Raw genomic sequence first — 20,893 nt, 5'->3', positions numbered from 1 at the left:
ATTTAAGACCATTTTTTTTCATGTTTTTCAAAATGCCCAACACAGAGGCTTTGACCTTCTGATACACACACAAAACAACTGAAATGGAGTTGATTCTACACTATATATATGTGGAAAAGATATTTAATTGTAAAATAGAAAAAGTAGGCCAGAGTACAGTTTTAAGGGTAATTCTTCCATGTACAGTATAGATAAACCAGACTTTCTGCTTAAGTTTATATAAACAATTCCATAAAAGCAGTGAACATGGAACAACAATGCAAAGCACAAAGAGTTTTATCTTACAAAAAACGAATCTGCACAGTAGTTCAAAATTTAATGTAACACAGCACTGAACAATCTTAAGGCAGCTCAGTCTAAGCACAGGACTAGAAGCCAGAACTCCTAAGATCCATTCCCAGGTAACCACAGGTTCACATGGTGTTAAGCCAGTCATTTAACACTCCCTTGTGTGGCATTTATACCAGTTATAAAATCGAGACAATAACACTTACCTGCCTCAGGCAGTGCAGTAAGGGTTCTTTTAAAAGATTTTACAATGCTCTGAAGATGTAACGTGCCATATAAATTTTAAGCATAATAGATCACTGCACAGACACACACAAACACAGTATCACAGTGAGGACCAATGATGCTGGGTAGGAAGAGCATCACTGCAACATAAAAAATTTCCTGTCCAATTGCATAATTAAAATGCAAAAGTCCATTTAGAAAAAAATGTATCACTGAAGTAATTTCAATGCTATTGGGGAATAGAGATCAATAGGAATATTGTAAAATAACTATTTGTGTTCCAGTGGAGACATTCTTTTCTATTCATTACTGAACTTTAAAATGTTCGTACAGGAAAACTGTAAGACACACAAAGTGAAGTTTCAATGCCTCCACTGCCAAATTTTGCCTCTTAATATGTAAATTAAGATACTTTCTTGTTCTTAATTACAAATTACATTCTTCCAAGAAATATACCATCCACAATAAAACTGGCTGCTAGCTTACTTCAAATGACCTATAGGCTAAACATTTTTCTCATAATTTTTCTCATCTTTGCTGAAAAATACCTATGCAAGATGTATGTGTAGAAATTATAAAAACATGCAGCATATGTACAAACTGAAAAGTTTAAAAAATATTAGCTTCATATACATGTAGATCTACTTGGATATATCTGAAATTAAATATAAAAATTTCACCACCTAAAATAAAAAAACCAAAATGGTTTTCAGAGAATCTGAGACAACTACTTAAAGCTGTACAAAGATTTCCACCTGGAAATGTCTTATTCAGAGAAGTTGAGTTGTTATCATGTAGAAATAACTGTTAATTAATTTTGTCACATAATCAGTTTTCAAGTTGTCAGCTTAAATCAACAACATCACCCTTAAAACTGTTCTGTTTTTCAGAAGTTAGATTCATACCAAAATCAAAAATTTCACAAAAACATTGGCTTTTCATGTTTCTGGATCCCTTCAAAAAGATTTATCAACTCATTTTGAAACTGTAAAAAAACCAACTATTTACAGTATTTCATTTTAAATACTTTTCACAATTTCTAAATTCAGAGTTTTTATGTTACAAGAAATTAATCAGAGCTCACGGCTTAAGTCCAGTTATCAACTTGTAGCATCTTCTCTATCATGAAATCCCGTGTCTGTACCCATAGAGTGTACAGTTCAAGATTGTACTGCAGGGTTTTGAAAGTAACAGGCTTTGCAGTGTGTTCATTTTTTTTATTAAACAGCTTCTTTATTAGTCTGGAGGCGGTTCATTGCCTCTAACTTCTGCCGATAGGCCTCTGCTTCTTGTTCCTTCTTTAGAAGCTGCTGACGGTATTTTTGTGCTTCTCTGTTTGCTTCATCCAGCTGTTTCTGAAGAGTTTCTCTTTCCTATTAGAAACAGAACCAGCAATGTTTTGTCAAATAAGTATCACATACAAGGTGAAAAGGTAAATACTTTTCCTTTACGTGCAGCTCAAGTGTTAGAGTATCATGTAGAAACCTCTCACTCAGGCAGACCTGTACAAGTGCTGCTGTGCAAACCAGACAACTCCCCACAGTAACGCTTGAACTGTGGACACAGTAAACCTGAGTCTACTGAGCAGCAAAGGTACCAGCAAGTCTTCACCAAAAAAGAGCTAAATAAAAGAAGTGGAAGCACGGTGAATACTAGCATAGTATACTAACATTTCTCCCATGATTCAATTCCCTTTCTTACGTTTTAGAACTAGAATGCAGTCTAACAGGATTGTCCCTTGCTGTTCTATTTCTAAGCAGACAGTGTAATGAAAAGCTGTTACTTTACAGTTGTTTGTGCCACAGAGTGTCAGCTGCCCACTGACCAAAATATACACCCAACTCTTTTCTAAACAGAGATCGATACTATGCAATCCAGAGGTGTAACTACATCCCCAAGGACACCACATCTTTATGAATTAACAGGCATTTAGTTAGATAAGCTTTTTCAATTCAAAAGCAGCAACTGAAGAAATCCTTGCTGAAGTAACTGCAGAAGTTCTGTATACAAGTTTGCTGGGGATGGGTATGAAATGGTTTTCAAGCCAAATCATATGGGAAATGCCACTTCCTCTGAAGCTGCCTTAGGAACTAAGGACAATGCATTTCCAAGTACAGTGATGTAGTACTGTCATTTTGTCTGATGCTGCACTGAGCCCAATTGAAAAAGCAATTTGCTTGGGAAATAGCTTTGTTTTGATCTTCAACCAAATACCATTTCATTAAAGTGCATCATGCTTTTATGAGTAAGGTAGTGTTAGATGTAAAGTAATTCTTTCTACTGTAATTATTAAATGGAAACAGGAAGGAAAGTTGTCAGAGAAGCAAGCCATCTTCCAGAAAAACAAAATTTATCAAAAAACTGAGGCCCAGGGAAAATAAGTTGCCTTTTCCTATTTCCATCCCAGCAGTTCAGGATCACATTCCCATTAATACCTTTAACAGTTGCTGGAAGTTTCACCCCCCCACACTCCCATAACAGCATCCCTATTCTTCAACTCCGATGCACTCACATATTTTTATGGTCAGAAAAATACAAAATACTCTGCCTCCTTTATACTCGCTACTGCTTTCAGTACTTGTGACAGTCACATTTAGCAGTCACATGCTGTGCTGAATGTGCTGAAATAAAATGACACAGGTGATCAGATCATTTCTAACAGCAGCACCTGTACAGTAAAAAGAACAGGTGAAGGAGAGATGTTATTAACAGGTTATAAAGACTATATAGAACACAGAACAGTTAGAGCAACTTAATTTTCCATAGGGCTTTAAGAGCTGAGGGCAGCAAGCTTGGGTTTGCTTCATTTGGAGCAGAGGCTAATAAAATCAGAGCTCATCTGATCTTGCTTACATTTTTGAAAAGAAAGTTCAGCTTCCACCTCTGAAAATTTGCATTCCGCTTTTTAAGCAACTCTATGAATGGTCAATCCATGCAGCAACTAGACTGACATGCCAAATGAACAGCAGAGCCTACATCTCAGGGGATCTGAAACACACCCATGATGTTCTAGCACCAGTCCAACCCAAGCATACTGCTATTCCACAGGTTCTCTCTGTGTGATGAGGGGAGCCAACAGCTTACATAAAACAGCCTCATAGAACAGTGTTGGTGTAAAGAGCTACAAGACCTCTCCCAGGGAAGCAGTAAAAACAGCTGATCCTGCTACATGTGGAGAGCAGCCTTTCCCTTTTGAGGGCTGGGATATACTGAGCTGGCCATTACCTACCCCATGACTTTGTCTCCTAAAAACCATCAGAAATCCAATACTGCCAAGAAGCAAAGTTGCTCTGTCCACTGGGCTGCAGAAGAGTAAGAACCATTGATAGTTCACTGGCCGATGGTTCTGCAGTGCACTACAAACAGCAAGGGGCCATCACTGCTATGGACTGTGTGCACACTGCAAACATTTGGGGGTGGGAGGTTCTCAGATCACATCTTCAGAGTATTTCCCACAGAAAAGAGAACCAGAGGTGTGTACCCATAAGTAGTACCTACTAGACTGACTAGCAATTCAAAGCATGTAGATTAGTCCAGCAGCTGATAGGCACAGCTTTTAGACTGTCACAGTCCCAATACAAACAGAATGAGTCAAGGAACTGCAGCCAAGCATACTGTGACAGCAGTGGAAAGAACCCAATGCTTCTGGAGGAGCAATGGAGAAAACATCTACAGTGCACTCAGCAGTGAAAAGTGGTTCCTTAACTGTGACATCTAGAATAGGGAGAACTGTATCTGATCTATGAGTTAATCAAACCCCAAAAGTGTTCTTGGGACATTCTTCAGAACACAACTGAAAGTGTCCTAAAGATCTGAAGGCCTTTTGAGTCATAAAAACACCCACCCAGGTAAAAAAATCAAATTAGAGGATCCCTGGTGCTCTCTTCCATTTTATCTGGGAATTTTCTTCATTACATGTAATTTTTCTTAACAGCCTATATATTGACAATAGGAATGCCCATAACTAAAATAACCAAACTACTCTTTTAAATAACAGACAAAACCACGGACGGGAATTCACTAATAAAATTAGTTTACAATCACAATTTTTTTTTAGTCTACTGAAATTGTCCTGGTTCTAATGCATGTGTGCCACCTTTCAAACATGCAGCATGGGAAAAACAATCAAATTAAAGAATGAAAATAAAAATCACTGAGCATTAATGAATTATGCATGAAATGAAAAACAGTATCTGTGTGACAGGGGTTTTCTGCTGCCATACCATGTTTAAAATATCCAACTGCTTAGGAAAACTACCACTCTTCAAAATTAGTTGAAATGTTTAAATTTAACAGATCCAGAAGACAGAATTTTAAAACACCACTACAGCTTTAGTCATTTCACAACACTTCCATAGGACAGTTTGTTACCTTACATGAATGGGAGGATTTTCAACTTACAAAAACTTTGAAACTACAGTTAACTGTTCACACACTAAGAATTTAAAACAGCTGAAGAAAGGATTCAGCCTTGAATCAACTCTTTATAATGAAATAAAGGAATGAATCAATGTGAGGCAAAGAAACCAAACAATAAAGATTTTATTTCTATATTTTAAAATATTTTTTAAATATTTTAATGAGGAGAGGGGTCCTACTCTCTCCAAATTCAAGTATCTACCACTGTCTGCAATGAAGAAATTTGAAGTGAAGTTACTTTATGTGCATTTCTTTCATGTCACTGCTAAGGTAGCACCAAACCCCTCTGAACCACAATTAGCGCCCGAAATCAACTGGCCTCCAAACAGAGGCAGAGCTCTGCATTTCCAGTGGTACAGGTAGGGACAGGTCAGTCATCAAACTTGCACTTAAAAGTAACAGGCAAAACAACTCATTTAAACCAACTTCTTTCTATATTTGACAAATGTGTTTAACATATAAAACTGGAACTGGTAATCCCCTTAAAAGAATTACTGGTACTGTTATACCAACTATCTCTAATTAGGAACAGGTCAATTTATTCCTTAACCAATTTGGATTTTTTTTTAAATTCACCTAACAGAATTATTTAAATACTTAAGGAAACAATTTCCTTTACGAATAATTCAGGCAGATTTTTAAAAGTGTGAACAAAAGAAATGCTTTTATTGTAACAGTCATACATTTTTAAAAATGCAGCAAGAAAATTTCAACTGTCAGGATAATCTGTAATGCCCACAAAACTGAAAGGGTCAAAAATATTTGATGAGACAACTTAGGGACAGGGAAAGCAAGTGATGAGAGGTGGTAATTACTGTTATTAGACATGGGTAACATATAGTACATACTGTACAACAAAAAGTATTCAGTTAGGCACAATTTGATAATATGAACAGAATTTGGAGACTACAATGTTAGATAAATGAAATATCATGGAGTCGACAAAACAAGAACTTACAGTCCAGTCAAAGCAGACAGCAATTTTCATAACCTTTTGACCAAAACTGGTCAGCACAGTTAGAAGTAACAGAGGAAGGAATGAGATGATTGACCTATCATGGCTAATGTAAAAAAAGCTACATTTTTAAACTGAACAGCTACAGTCATTTACCATATAAAAAGAAAAGCACTCTCAACCTTTTTAGGTCTTTTGCACTGTGGTTTTCAAAAACCTGGGTAGTGCAAAATTGTGTAATAGTAAACTGCTTTGGAATAAAAAAAAAAAGGCAGGGGATGATATACAGATAAAAACAGATGAACACAGAATCTTTCTGTTTCACACTTTCATTAACAGTTATCGAGATATCATGAATGGAAAGGAAACATTGCTAAAAATATGATTTCACCATCAGGACAAGCATGTGGCTGTAACAGAAAGATGAGGGTACAGTGCTCTCACTCACCCCTAGCGGAAAGAGTCGAGGCACTCGATAATGTATCAGTGCCCAGTTTTAAAAATCAGCTGGTGATCTCAGAGGAAAACCAAAAAAAAAATCATGTTATCATATACTTAAACAAGTGTCACTTCTACATGCATGAGCACAGGATGAAGCAAACAGCCCTCCTATTTTCTTTTTACAACTTTGTAAAAAATGAATTTCAGTAACAGGAAAGACCAAATAAGTTATTGTTCCACACACTTCATTCTGTGGTAACAGAGAAATTAACCTGAACAATACAAAACCCACACCCAGATACTCAGTACTGAACACTGTTTAACACAGATCATGTAATATACTCCTTACTTCTATTTCTGCAGACTCCACACGATTTTCAACAATCTCAATGCACTGTCTCTTCACCGGTGGTTCTTCACTTATCACAGTTTCTTCAGCAATGTCTGTTGCTGGGACTGTTAATACTGAAAACATATTTGTACATGTAAATACATTTACTTCAAACAATACTAAACATTATATAAGACTCATTACTTAAGTAATTATATTAACAATAAAATGCACACTTTCCTGTTTGAAAACACAACTATACAATAAAATGCATTATAAAGTCTACACAGTGAAAATTCACTAAAAATTTTAGCTGCTTGTATAGTACTAAAGAATTTTAGAATTCCTTGTTACTGATGTGTGCATTAAGTTGCTGTCACTCTGGAGTATCACTGCCATTTCTCAGAGAGTAAACAGACGGACATGGCAGTCAGCAGAGTTATCAGTCTGTCAATTCTAACCTACCTAGCAGATCATCTTTATAATGTTTCTTAAGCAAATACTAAGTACAAATCTGGCTTTTGATTTTAATTAATTTGAACACCTTAGGTAATCTAAAAATCCAGTAGTTTTTAGCTTTGAAGAAAAAAAGACAGGCATCTAAATAAATCATATTCTAACTTACTCACACAACCTTGTGGCAGATAAATGTGACACTCATTTCAGTCACTACCTACACCCATTCATGCTTTCTGATAACTAGCTGTTTTAGTTCAGACAGACTGGAAACCAAATAATGGCTCCAGTGTACAAATCTCCAAGATTCCCACTGGGAGACCTTATGAAGAAACCAGGGAAGGAATCATTTTTATCCAAGTAGTGGTGGCTGAGCATCTTTAGAAGACACCACCTAAAACATACACATCGCAAAATATCACTTGTCACACTAGGAGCTTCTACAAAGTACACATGGCTCAACAGGAACAGTTATGTCACCCTGGCTTCACTAGTTCTGTCACTGCTACTGTAAAGCTTGAAGCAGGTAAGACTTGCCATTTGTTCTGTTACAAACACGCTCTGTGGGACTTGCACAGCTTGCTTCATGCACCGGATTTCTAAATCCAAGCCTCACCTCCCCACAGTGTTTCCAGCAAGGCAACACAGTAAGTACTGGCAGACCGCTTTTGTTTTATTCCATCTGCTAGTTTTCATAACAAGTTTGCAAGAATCAAACTTTTTGAAGGCAAAGCAAGTAGTTATCACTTTTGTCTTAAATGTCCCATTTCTCCTCCATATACTTTAGTAATTTTTGCATTCTCTCTCCTGAAGCAGAGACTCAGCTGCCATTGTTAACCTACTGAATTACAGTAGCTCATGTGTTTGAGCCTTCTGTAGTATAGATGTACACAAATTGTCCAAGCTATTTGCTCTTAACAAGTCATTATTATTATTATTATTACTGAAACTAAAACAGTTCCTCAAGCTGGAATCATACAAGTCTTTACTTACCCTGCTGCCCATCTGGCATGGTCACAATGATGGGCTGCCCTATTCCACTGGTTGGAATGGAATGCAGGTTACCCAGCTGAATGCCATCTGTAACTATAGTAATAACCTGCTGACCACCAGAACTGACAACTTGCTGAATGGCCCCATCCACAGATTCTGCAGTCACAACTTCTTCTGTGGCCACAACTATGAACAGATTAGTGAAAAAAATCAAGTCAATTTATAAATTACATTTTATGATTTCAAAAGCATTTTGGTAGAGCTGAGAAAAAATTTCTTCCACAACTTTAAAAATTTGACCCTCCCAATTAATATATTACCACATATTATATTTTAACAGAAATCCTTCACCAGGCCAATGTAAAGCACTCACATTTTGAAAAATACATGCAACACTGTCCTTGTCTACCTTGCTCAATGTAATAATGTTTGAGTTTTTTAGCATTTTGCTAACAGATATACCCCACTCAAAACTGACGCTTTGGGTTCAGTGTTAACATGGCAGTAAAAAAACCAGCTGCTTTTAAGAACACAAGTAACTTTTGTATCATACACACGTTGGCTAAGTTATGCTAGTAGCTTGAAATACTACCTTGAAACTACTTTTCAACCAATGCCTTGCCAGCTGTACCTCTGAACCCAACCTGATTTCTCTGCTTAACATAATAGTCATCAAGATGGTAAAAAACTGAAGGACCTCTACAGAATCTCAAAGTTTTGTCTGTATTACATGGGTACTTCAAGGACCACCACGACTTTATTTATTATACAAAGTAGGAAACAAAACTAAAGGAAAAGTTCTGCGGAATTGACATTTTTACATCTTCGAAGAAGAAAGATAAAGCTTAAGAAGTGAAACAAATGTATGTATATAATTTTATAGGTAAAAACTTCCAGCTCGACTATCTATTTCAAATTCATGATTTGATAACAAGTGCAGAGCAGTGAACTCTCACAGTTCTATATTACTTCTATAAATGAAGGGCTGCATTCAGAAGTACAACACAAACCACAGCTTAACCCGTATGCTGCAACTCGGGTCTTGTGCTACCACTCTTATTTTTTAAAACAAGATACTGAGACAAAGAGTGAAATCACTGGTAGCACAATCAAAGAAATTCAAGCACACTAACTCTCTGTATTTTATTTTCAATTTGTCAGGGTAAAAGCAAAGCCTTTGATTAAAATAATAGACATTAGTGTGCCTTCTATCTACAGAGATGAAATTAAAACCCTATAGACTGTGTTGTGATGTTCAAGATGAGAGAAGGTAAATAAAACCCCGAAGCTTTCATCTTTTAAGTTAATTACTATATAGCATACACAGAAAAATCACTCTGTAGTTTAAATAATGACTGCAGTCATTGTCTACTGAAAATCTTTATGTTCAGAGATTACTGTTCTATAGCACTGCTTAAATATTCATAGTGTTTATTCAGTAAACCAAAACAGCAAGTCCCACATGAGTAAGTGATGTTGTATTGAACTTGATTTGGCTCCCAAGTACAGGCTCAGCAGTAAGAAAGACCAAAAACGTCCAAGCTGCAAGTGCCAATACAAGGTGCTGTGGCAAACAGCTCTGATCTTTCAAATTCAATGCTGGGCTTTTAGTTCTGGAAGGAAATATTCCAAGGACTTCTTCAAACCTTTAAAGAAGAGTGGAGATTTTGTTTAAAGAAAACTACTCTATATAAAAGAAAAGCAGCTCCATAAATAAGGTCATTATTCTTCCTTGCTCTCCTTTTATACCTATATCCCTATGATCACTATTTATCACACTACTTTGTGTGCTGCAGGAAAGCTGAAGTTTATGTGCTCTCAATTTATTAAATTAGGTTAAATGACTTAGCTTTCTAACCTGGTGTTTCCGAAGAATTAGACAGGGGAGCTGATGCTTCTGCTAAAGCTGCCAACGTAGCTAATACTGATGTTGATGAATTTCCAAACTGTACAGCAGACACTCCTGTTTCATCTGGTAGGATGAAAAAAAGTTAGCTGATAAATATAAATCCAGTGAAGTCCTTTTTTATGTTATTGCACTGAAGCTTCTAACAAACACTCCATTTCAGGAGCATCCTGCTGAACCAAAGTGCTATTCTGAATAAGCAAACACAACTTCAGAAAATTTAGCTCCATGAAGACTGCCCTTTTAGGTACATACGTATTTATAACACATAAAAGAGGAACATGGTAACCATTCTCACCATTGTTTTTCCTCAAAGTTTTTCACTAAATGGCGAAAATCAAAGTATAAAATCCCAGTAGCTATCCCTATAGGCATCTGAATACCTGTTCCATTGGATGTATTTGCAGAAGATATCAGACCTGTTAGGTTCACCACCCCTCCAGGTCCAATGATGAACTGCGGGGTTGCCGCGTGTATCGTCACAGTGTCTGGACTCTCTGGATTCGTATTGATTTGGTTCTGCATTGCAATCTGGGAGACAAAGGCAGTAACATCATTCCAATTGTAGGTATAATAAAGTTATTTACCTTGTGTAAGAGCTAGAATTATTGCACATTCCACACAAACAGGGAGGATCTCACTCATTATACTCATGCAATACACACACACTGCGTCACATCTCCGAGTACATAAGAAACTTGTTGGTTGAAATCTAAAGACAAAAAGTGTAAGAACAGACCACCACTACTTCTCTCTACCATTTGTTGTAAACAAAGAGGACCATATAAAGACAAAGCCCTCTTGCAGATATGCAAGCTCACGTATCTAAAACAGAAACCTGAAGAACCAAGACTAGTGAGGCAGACACAGGACATGAAAATCTGCTCCAACAGCTTAGCAATTGCCATGAAATGTATATGGAGGTCTTCTTTTTGTTTTTCTTTGAATTATTAACTTCTATTTGCTGTGCCCTTTCTGCAATGAAGAGGAAGGTAAAGGAACAGACTAGAAGTTCAGTTAAAGACGTAGGGAAGCAATAGATTTACACAACGGCATAGTGGTATTTTTCATTTGCTTTCTAGTCTTCTCTCAGTAACACTTGTCCCTTAATTTGCTCTTTAACAAGAGTACTGGACAGTGAGTACCCATTTCCATGGAAATATCTATTATAATCCTGATCACAATCACTTCTCTGACAATTCAATTCCAGCTTTCCTGCTTCTGGAAAAGCTGTCATCTCTTCTCTCCAGCCTTTGTCTCCAATTGTTAGGAAATTAATGTCCATATATGAAGCTAACTGAACACCAGGGTATAGTCAAAACATGCTGTCAGAGTAGGGAGTTAATTTTTTTACACCTCGGTTGTGAAGAATCCACCTAGGTCTGTGTATTACAACACTGAAAATTAAGAAAATAAAGCATACTTTTCCTTGATTTTGTAGGTGGTGAAAATGTTCTTCAGCCAACTAATGTTTACTAACATTAATCTCATCTCCATGGAATGAAACAGACTGGAGTTTGGCATTATCAGTCAATAAAGGATGTCACAATTGCTATATTAAAAGCTTGGTTTATGACATATGTAATCAAGTACAGGAATCAAAATTTACCTGTAGTATTTCTGCAATGTCTTCATTCCCATTGTCTACTGCAATATCTAATGCCGTTTTACAAAATTTACTCTGAGCATGAACATCTGCTCCGTACTTTATCAAGAGTTCTACAACTTCTTGGTGGTGATGTTCAGCAGCCCAGTGAAGTGCAGTCATTTTGAGCATGTCCTTGGCATTGACATCAGCACCATGCTACAAACAAGACCATTGCATAAACTATGTCATTAGAAGTATCTTAATTAAAAGAGGCTGGTCACAGAATGAAGTCCAAAATTGTCTTTCTCCATCAGAAATGCCTTGATATCTTACAGTAACAAATTTATTAAAAGTACACCAATCTAATTACCAAATAAATTATTTAACTCAAAGGATTAAAGATTCCCTAAAGCATATCTCAGTTCTAAAATATCTTACTAAACACAATGCCAAATTAGGGAGTAGTCAGCAGTTTTATTTTGAAACAGCAGTAAATAATTCACCTGAAATCAGGATGATTTTAATGCTAAAATAAATTACAGCTTAGTAGGAAACAAAATACTCAATGCAGATGTAATTTCAATGTTGGTTTCATGACTAAAACAAAATTGTAAATACCTGATTTTAAACCACTGCAATATCCCCATGTCAGACTTGTTTCAGCAGTTCTTACCTTAAGTAAGACTTCTACTATGCTGGCATGGCCTTCTGATGCTGCCATATGTAATGGAGTTCTGTCCACTTTGGTTCTGGCATCCCGACTTACACCTGCTCGCAGCAACACTTCTGTGGTTGAGTAGTGCCCATACTGTGCTGCGAGATGGAGTGGAGATGTTCCCAGCTGGAACGTAACAGAAAATGAGGGGTTTGAACAGATGACAATATGAAGCATTTCTTCCTGTTCTGGAGCTATCAAACCCAGGTGCCAAGCCACCACTTCAAAATCATTCTCCCTTGCAGGTTCAAAGAAAGAGGCTGTTGGGGCTCTTATAGAATATGAAGAGGAGGGGAGAAAGTTTGTTGTTGTTGTCTTTTTTCTGTATTTCTTCCGCCATTTTAAAGTGTAACATTTCAAGAGGCCTAATCCCATTTTTAGTGTTGGTCAACACCATACCAACATTGGAAAGGACCTTTGGAAGTCACCTAAGTCCAGTCTCCCGCTCAAAACATGACTTAATTTGAAAGTTAGGTCACTAAGCAGATTAAGGCTCTTAAGAGCTTATAAATACCCTGGGAGTTTTAGGTACCTGACCTCCCTATACAACCTACTCAAAAGTATGCACCTCCAAAAGACAACTCAGAGCCACTGCATCAGGGAACTCTCAGATGTGCACATATCTGGCAGTTGGGACTGCTTTCATAATTCAGACCTCTTACTATATTGAAAGCATAAACACAATAACTAGCATGATTACGGCTTTCACCTATTAACAGCTCCAAAGTTCATCTTAAAAGCCACCAGAACGAGCTCATTCACAGTCTGTTACTAAAATCATCAGTAGGAGGTATATGAGGAAAAAGAAAATTTTAATTCTGAATTAGACATTAGATAATGTGACTGCAGAATTCCAAGAAGAATTGCAATATAAATGCTTAATTGTAACAATACAATTTTCTTCTTCTGGTGAGAAAAGTAAGGTGATTTACCAAACATTGCAAAAGTTTTCATTACCCAGTCTGTGGTAAAAGGTGCTCCATTTGCCATCAAAATGCGAACTTCATCATCTTGACCTGCTCGTGCAGCTTCTAAAAGTTTCTTTCCCAAATCTACTAGTGACATCTAGTGAAGGACATAAAGGGATATAAAGGCAAAACAAAAACATTACATTTTTTTAAGTACATACATGGTTTTGTCTTTTTTTTAATTATTTCTGAACTACTCTGAAAACTTCAAAAATTGGAGTTGACATTTTAGCCAAGAGCACAAGCTTTATTCATCACAATAAGCAGCTTGATTGTAGAATTACTTTTGCCAGCCACACAGAACTGATATTGGGGTGTATTCCTGTACCACAATGCTGTAACCACAGCAGTTGTAAAGTTAAACAATGCTTCAACTGAACTGGATGCACATTTCTTGAAGCAGAAGGTGGTTGAGGAGCTCTCACCTGATTCTGCAACATTCTGCAGCTTTGTCCAGCTTTCAAATGGTACTACATCGTAGCTGCCAAGTCATACCCCCAAAGGCACTACATCCACCTACCTAAACACCCACATGTAGGCAAGAGGTACCACTGTGTAAACACATTGACACAGATATGACACAACACCTGCCTGACATCTTGTCATCACTATTTTTGTTCACCCTAAAATACAATTTCTGTATCCCATCTGCCAAATGACACCATAAGCATATTATTGTACTACATACATCAGATATATGAAGTGTTTGCCTGAAAACAAATATTACTACCTGCTTCAGCTGTCTACAGTTACTAAGCAAAGTTTTCAGACATAACTGAGATACCAGCTGAAAAACCTTCACATGATGATTACATACTGTCCCTTTTACAGCAAAGCTCCATATTAATAACAGAGCATACAAAAATGTATGTGGACAAATCACAGAATCACAGACTATTCTGAGTTGGAAGGGACCCACAAGGATCATCGAGTCCAACTCTTAAGTCAATGGCCCACATAGAGGATTGAACCCATGACCTTGGCATTATTACAACCAAGTTTTAATCAACTGAGCTAATCTCAGGGTCAAATGACACCGATCTCTTTCTGTTTTACCAAAGATTTCCTAGAAACACATCTTTTTAAACACACTCTTTCATACTTGCTATTAATTTTGTTCAGTAAAAAAAATTTGAACTAAACCATAAAAGATGCTACTAAGCAAAATACATCTAACATTTTAGTCCTACAGCTGTTTTCCACTACCAGATTGCTAAGGATGGAATTGCTTTCATCAGTTTAGTTTCCAGTCACATGCAAAGTTAAGGATACATTACTAATAACAGCAGTTGCAAGGCCATGCAGACAATTTCCCACACAGAGTATACCAGTTCTGGAAAGCAATCCCCTTAAACATACACATCTATCACAAAAACAAAGTACGTAAAAATTTCTCTGTCCCTGGCTGAACTGGCAAACTCTGTGTGGTACATTGCTCAATTAATTGAAAGCTACGGACTCTGGAAGAAATTAGAATGGAAGACTAAAATACTGCAAATGGAGAACTCCAACATGTACCAGAAGGGCCATGAACTAGAGTAGGTTACACCCTTGTCTACAGAGCTGAATGCCCTCAGCAATAGACCTTTCACCAAAACAGCCCATTTATGCCCATCCTTCTAGTACACGTGGACATGTTGATTTGTCTTCAGCCAGAAAAGGGAAGAGAAGGTGGCAGGCCAGGACAAATACTGACAATGAGAAAAGGAATGTGGAAAAAAAGGAGCACAGTCAGATGCAGAAGAGGGGACAATTGCTGTCTCTCTTCCATAAAGAGAAAGAGCAGAAGAGAAAATCTAGGAAATATCCTGAGGAAAGTAGTAAGAGAAAATCTATCATCCCTGTTACAAAGAGACACTGGGACTAGCAATATACAACAACAGAACAGAGATGGCATTTGGCAAGTGCAGCAGTGAAATAAAGGAATACGGCACTTCCTTTATACAGCATCTTTTTTCCTTTTTTCCCCTTACTGGGGATTGCAATTTAAGAAGGAAAAAAGCCTGTGCAGTGTGCTGGTCTAAAGATAAACCAGCAGGTAAAATGGACGCACCACAAGAGAGATTGTAAATCAGAGCTACAATTTAATGATAATATTACAGTAAATACACTGACACAAAGAGAAATTGCTTTCAACTCGCAAAACTCAGCAATATAACCCAGTGTCCTGGGACACAAAGCCAAAGGGGTTTGTTAGCCCTGGTGCTGAGACCCGCGTGGTTCCCCCCAAGTCCAAAGCAAAAGGAAGTGAGAAACCTGTTGGTGCAGGTGATGGCTGTGGTCTGGTCGAGAGTGGTGGTCTCCTCCTGTTGAGGTCATCCTGCTCCTCTGGATCCAACAAGGGGGTTCCCGAGGGCTTCTTACCCACCACTTATGTACCCTCAGGGAGCACCCAGTCCCTCTCCCAGGGCGGGGACTCACACAATGGGTGATTAACGCTGTGAGTCATGGGGTATCCCTGAACTGCTGATGGACCATTAGCAGCCACGCCCCCTCAGGCTGGGTGTGAAGGTGCCAATGACTCCCTGGGCAGCTGCTGCTAATGGTCCATTGTCCTTGGGAAACAAGTAGAGGGGGTACAATATACAGCTTTGATCACTCCCACACAGTGATAACTGGTCCCACCTGCTGAACTAGGACATGCAGACACACACAGTTTTTCTGGTGCCAATTTTTCTAATGCCACCATGTCAAGGTCCTCAGAAGGAAAAGGAAAGCTTGAACTGAATGCCAAATGCTTAAGTTACAAACTAGTTCAGAAAGACAATTAATTATTTTCCTTCTATTTGTTTCTGTTTTAAACAGCAGTAGAGCAAAGGAACTAATAAAATCTCCCTTTCGAATTGCAGAGTAATTGAGGCTGGAGGAGACCTCTCAGGGTCACCTGGTTCAACATCCCAGTCAGTGCTGTCTCCCGTTGAGTTCTGAATGTCTCTCTACGGAAGAACATCACACCACTTCTTCAACCTCATTCCAGTGTCCAACCACACTCACATCAAAAGCTGCCTTCAGTGTGTACCTGTCTTTCTCCACTAACCAAAAAGACAGTCATGATAACAAGCTTATATTTGATGTCTATTAGACAACAAAAATAGGTGAATTAAATACATTTAACAACACACCTATTCAGAACCCACTGGCCCACCTGTACACTAGTGAAACAACCTGCAAAGTTGTTATGAAAACCCTATGGAGCAAAAAACAAGACATCAAAAACAAAAAATCAATTCTGGAGCAAAACACAAGTATCACTCCCAGAAGATGTTAGGGACAAGCTTCAGCCTGGTATCAACACCTTTTCAGAGCCTCTCTGAACTATTACTGTTGAACACACTGTCAGTGACAGTAAACCAGTTCTCATCTCAATGCAAAACTAAACAGCTTTGTACTACACTGGATAAGAAATGTTCTAATCAAGGAAAAAGATAAACCTTCATTACCACATATTACTTACATTAACCAGCACTCTCTTGGTTGATATACAGTGCTTGTATTTTAAACAAGCACAAAGCATCATGGACGTTTGTATGTGCTTCATGACGCAGAATTTTAACTCCAGTTAAATGACATGAACTTATTTTAAAAATGAATTAAGTTTCAGTTCTCATGGGGTACTTGGAAGCATGCTTGGGCCACCTAGTGGAAGAAAGATAAAACACCAGCAAAACTACACTGTTCAACTAAAATAATAAAAGTCCCATTATATGTCACCAATGTACTAACAACAAATGAAGAGGTCTTTCCAACAAACCTCATGTACATTTAGTCACTTTTAACCAATGCATTCACAACATTTCTCAAGAGTAGTCAATCCAAAGCTGACTTCTATTTGGCAGACCATTCCAAGACCAGCACTGTAAGGTCAAGAAACCCCTCAGTAACACGCTCCATTTGCCCCCTGTGCTCCACTGCTGCTACGGCTGGAACACACCCAGAGGGGTCTGCAGTGTCAGAATTTCCCTTTCCAAAAAGATTTTTCAGCTGCTCATTTAGTAACACTGCAATAGCACAGTGATACCATCACGAGCAAAGTTTTACATATGTAATAAAATATTTTAAATTGAAACGAGATAACCATTTCAAAGCAGGACTCTGCTGCTACTCCACAGAATGTTACAAGTAACTCTACTGAACTGTGTTAGAGAGGTCTCTTCACTAACTGTGTCATTTCCATCAAGCTGGGCCAGCATGACAGCTGTGTAACACTTTACATGAGGACTCTTTCAGAGAATAAAAACATCACTGGCTCTGAAATAGTCTAGAGACTGTTATAGTTATTCTTATGGCAATCTGATTATGTTTTCAGACTTCTAACAGCTTCCACACAATTGTGCGAACAGAGGGGTTTCTATACAATTGAGTAAATAGGGAAGAGCTTCCAGTGGGTTTGAATGTCTTTGGCTTAACTACCTCCTGAACTTCCACCATGTCATTACTGCAATGCATTCTGCACAGTATCACTAGAGAGATGCCACAGTTAACTGGTAATTAAAACTTGTATCAAAGTATTATTGCTATTTTATTTCTGTACAATAGAAAATCATACTACTTTTTTGCATCCATCCATTTAAGTTTTCCTGCATTCTGTAAAACTCTGAAGCTCACACTGTTACAAGAGGGGTATATAACAGCCCTCAACAGGAGTTCAGGTTAAACTGTGTCTGAAATGGGCTCCATGGGGAGCAAGTGGAACTGAAAAACATGCAGCTTGGGATGCCTGGGCTACCACACCACAGCCCAAAGACAGCAGAGCTGTTGCATCTTTCAGACTGGCATCCTGCCCCAAGGATCCTGGATGCAGCCTTGTTCCTCTCCTACCACTGAGTGCTGAGCATCAGCTGGTCAAAATCAACAGGCACAAAACAGCTGTTGCAGAACATCTGCCAAGGTGGTGATCTTGCAGCTGCCAGTGTTGGTGCCAAGGTACACTCCTGAAGAAACATCCTTCCGCTAGGGCATGGACTGCAGCTCTGCAGCTCACCCCATCTATAATCAGCATTTGCAATCATTCTTAAAAACTCCTGCACAAAGTTCTATTAACAGCTAATTAAACAGGTTTCCCTGCTGAAGTGACACGTGGCAGAATTTTACTTGGACAGCTAGAGACTCATCATCCCTCACATCCATTACACCTGGAAAAACAATGCCCCTTCAGAATGTCTTTTTCTTTCTGCCATTAAAAAAAAACCTGCTTCCCCACACCTTACCTTGAGAAATGCCATCATCCTACCCAATTTCAACATTGCACAGTATCACTAGAAACTCAGAAGAGCCGTTTCAGGCTAATTTGAGGTGCCTTTCTATACCAAGGTCAGCAGTATTTTGAAGTACAGCCTATGTTAGTTAGCATCATTTCAACATTTTGGCATAATTTTACTCTACATATCGATTAGCAGCAGTTGTAGCAACTCATACGGGATGAACTCAAAAAGTTCCTGTACTGTTTCCTAAGGGAATCAAATGTATTTTGACAATGGTTTCCCATGTGATATTTCAAATCTTAATATAAATATCATAGGCTTGGACCATCCACATTTCTATCATGATAGTGAAAATTCCACGAATATGTTAATTGCAGTCAGCTTTAATTCCAGTGTTTCAGCTCTCCCCTATGACTGTTTTTTTAATTAAATTCTCTCTAGTTTGTTTCAACAGGAACATGACCTTCATGCCAGACATTCATCAGAGGAAAAATACCTGACCTGAGAAAAGCAAACATTGTTCAATAGCGTAGTGGCAAAGACAGTCAAGCCTGTACTAATGCAGGTCTGTCCTCCAGTTAGGTTCATGCATTAATTTAAATATGCACCAATCAACAGTGCAACTCCATTAAATAATACAGATGGTCGAAATGTCTTGTCTTTACAAAGGAGAGAACAGATTTGGTCATTATCTGCAACATCTAAAGTGTGCTATTATGCAACAAGGGTGAACCATTGGCACTAAGATTTGAGTTGGCACTGCCAACAAGCTACAAAGCTTTCACAAATAAGTTTGGCACTAGATACCAAAAAGGTTACTTTACAGCAGCTACGATTGACAGGAAGAATCTAAGTGCTTGTGATGTAGCCTTTGAACTGTACTACAGCCTTAGGAGGATGTCTCAGATTAATAGAAACTTGAAATACCGCTTAATAAAAATCATCTGCCTCCTAACTACAGCATCCATTTTATCATGAGGAATCTTCCTCGACAGTTTCTGTCTAGCACACAGGGCTAAAAAAAAACCCAACCAGAAAAAACAAAGTGATTTCAGCAAAGAAAGTGGGTCATGAACAAGTCTCTATCTAGTGTGTGCTGATCTGCCACGTACACTCTTAACTTCACTCACACAGCACACTGAGGTTCCCTTACAAGTATTTCTGTGTGCACACACACCGCAACCGAACTGCTGAGTCTCACTAATACTGCAGAAGTAATGAGTAATTTAAAAACAAATAGGCTAGAGAACTACAGCGTGTGAATTCACAACTTAACTCTACTGTGCAGCAGTGATCACTAAACAAAAGCTACCTTAGTAAGCAGGTTAAAGGAAAACACACAAATGCCTTTAAGAACTGTAAGCACAGACGACTTCCTCCACGGGACTTCACCAGTGTCCCACCAACGGAAACTACTTTGACTACCAAGGGAGAACAGAAAAAAGAGTCCGCACTAAAACATCTCATCCCACGTTTATGCCCCCATCATTCGCTTTATTAAGAGCCCAAAGCACGAGTTACAGACGCCGGGTGAGGGGCACAGCGGAGGTGGAAGCGCTCCCGTCCCGCCCGAGCCGCGTCTCCTCGGGGCCCCTTTGGCGCCAAGCTCGGGCTCGCAGCTGCGCGACCGCGGCGGGCAGGGCCGCGCAACGGACCGACCACCGCGCCCCACGCGGGGCCCGGGGCCGTCCCCACGCGGCGCACACGGCGCTGTCCGGCGGGCAAAGCCGCGGGCCGGGCCGGGCCCCGCTCTGCCCCGCAGCCCCCGGGCCCCTCGCCGTGCGCACCGCCCTCGCCCGGGCCCCGCGGGCCGCCCAGGCCGCCGCCACGGCCCTGCCCGCCCCCCGCGCCCCCCGCGCGGCGGGGTCCCCGGAAGGCCGGCCGGCCGCCCGCTCTCCCCGACAGGAAATCCTGGCTGGGCTGGGCGCTGCGGAGGGAGCCGCGGCGCCGGGTTCCGGGGGAAGTGGAATTATTTTTTACCAGCGAAGAGATCAACTTCCACATCCGGTAACAGGGCCCTATACAAAGGCGCAGACTGACCTGGAAAAGCTTGGCCGGCCCGGGGGGGGTGAGGGAGAGACGGGGCGCGGGGACGAGCCCTTACCGTGCTGCCGGCCCGGCCGCCGCCGCCGCACCGACCCGGGGCTCCGCAGGCCGAGAGCCCCACACGAGAGTCCGCGCCGCGCCCGGCGGAGGGACACGGCGGGCGGAGGGCAGTGGCGCGGCCCCGCGCGGCGCGGCGGCTCCGCGGGCGCGCGGGCGGGCACGAGGCGGCGCGGGGCGCCCCGGGCCGGCCCCGAGGGGCGCCCGGCACTTACCCTGGGCGCGGGAATTACCTTATTAACACAGACATCGAGGCGCGAGGGGCGCGCGGAGGGATACGGCCTCGGCGCCGCGCAGCGCGCAT

At 39.9% G+C, this 20,893-nt stretch overlaps 1 protein-coding gene across 5 annotated transcripts; it reads right to left on the bottom strand.

The window, feature by feature from the left end:
* Nucleotides 1–107: 107 nt before the first annotated feature.
* On the bottom strand, nucleotides 108–20,893 carry GABPB1 (GA binding protein transcription factor subunit beta 1). 5 transcript variants are annotated; one of them, XM_071568307.1, is made up of 9 exons: nucleotides 20,823–20,893; nucleotides 13,275–13,382; nucleotides 12,276–12,443; nucleotides 11,624–11,818; nucleotides 10,398–10,545; nucleotides 9,967–10,080; nucleotides 8,109–8,294; nucleotides 6,678–6,793; nucleotides 108–1,886 (listed from the first exon to the last, which is right to left on the bottom strand). In XM_071568307.1, exons 2-9 carry the CDS (start codon nucleotides 13,380–13,382, stop codon nucleotides 1,734–1,736), a joined length of 1,188 nt encoding a protein of 395 aa, XP_071424408.1. In that variant the 5' UTR covers nucleotides 20,823–20,893; the 3' UTR covers nucleotides 108–1,733. The 5 variants fall into 5 exon arrangements, with proteins under 5 accessions (XP_071424408.1, XP_071424409.1, XP_071424406.1 ...); XM_071568308.1 differs by lacking the exon at nucleotides 20,823–20,893 and adding an exon at nucleotides 20,591–20,752; XM_071568305.1 differs by lacking the exon at nucleotides 20,823–20,893 and adding an exon at nucleotides 15,542–19,964.

This window comes from Pithys albifrons, chromosome 13, assembly GCF_047495875.1.
Source record: "Pithys albifrons albifrons isolate INPA30051 chromosome 13, PitAlb_v1, whole genome shotgun sequence".
Taxonomy (NCBI): domain Eukaryota; kingdom Metazoa; phylum Chordata; class Aves; order Passeriformes; family Thamnophilidae; genus Pithys; species Pithys albifrons.
Note: the sequence above shows the minus strand (reverse complement) of the source record. Positions and strands in the feature narration are given on the sequence as shown.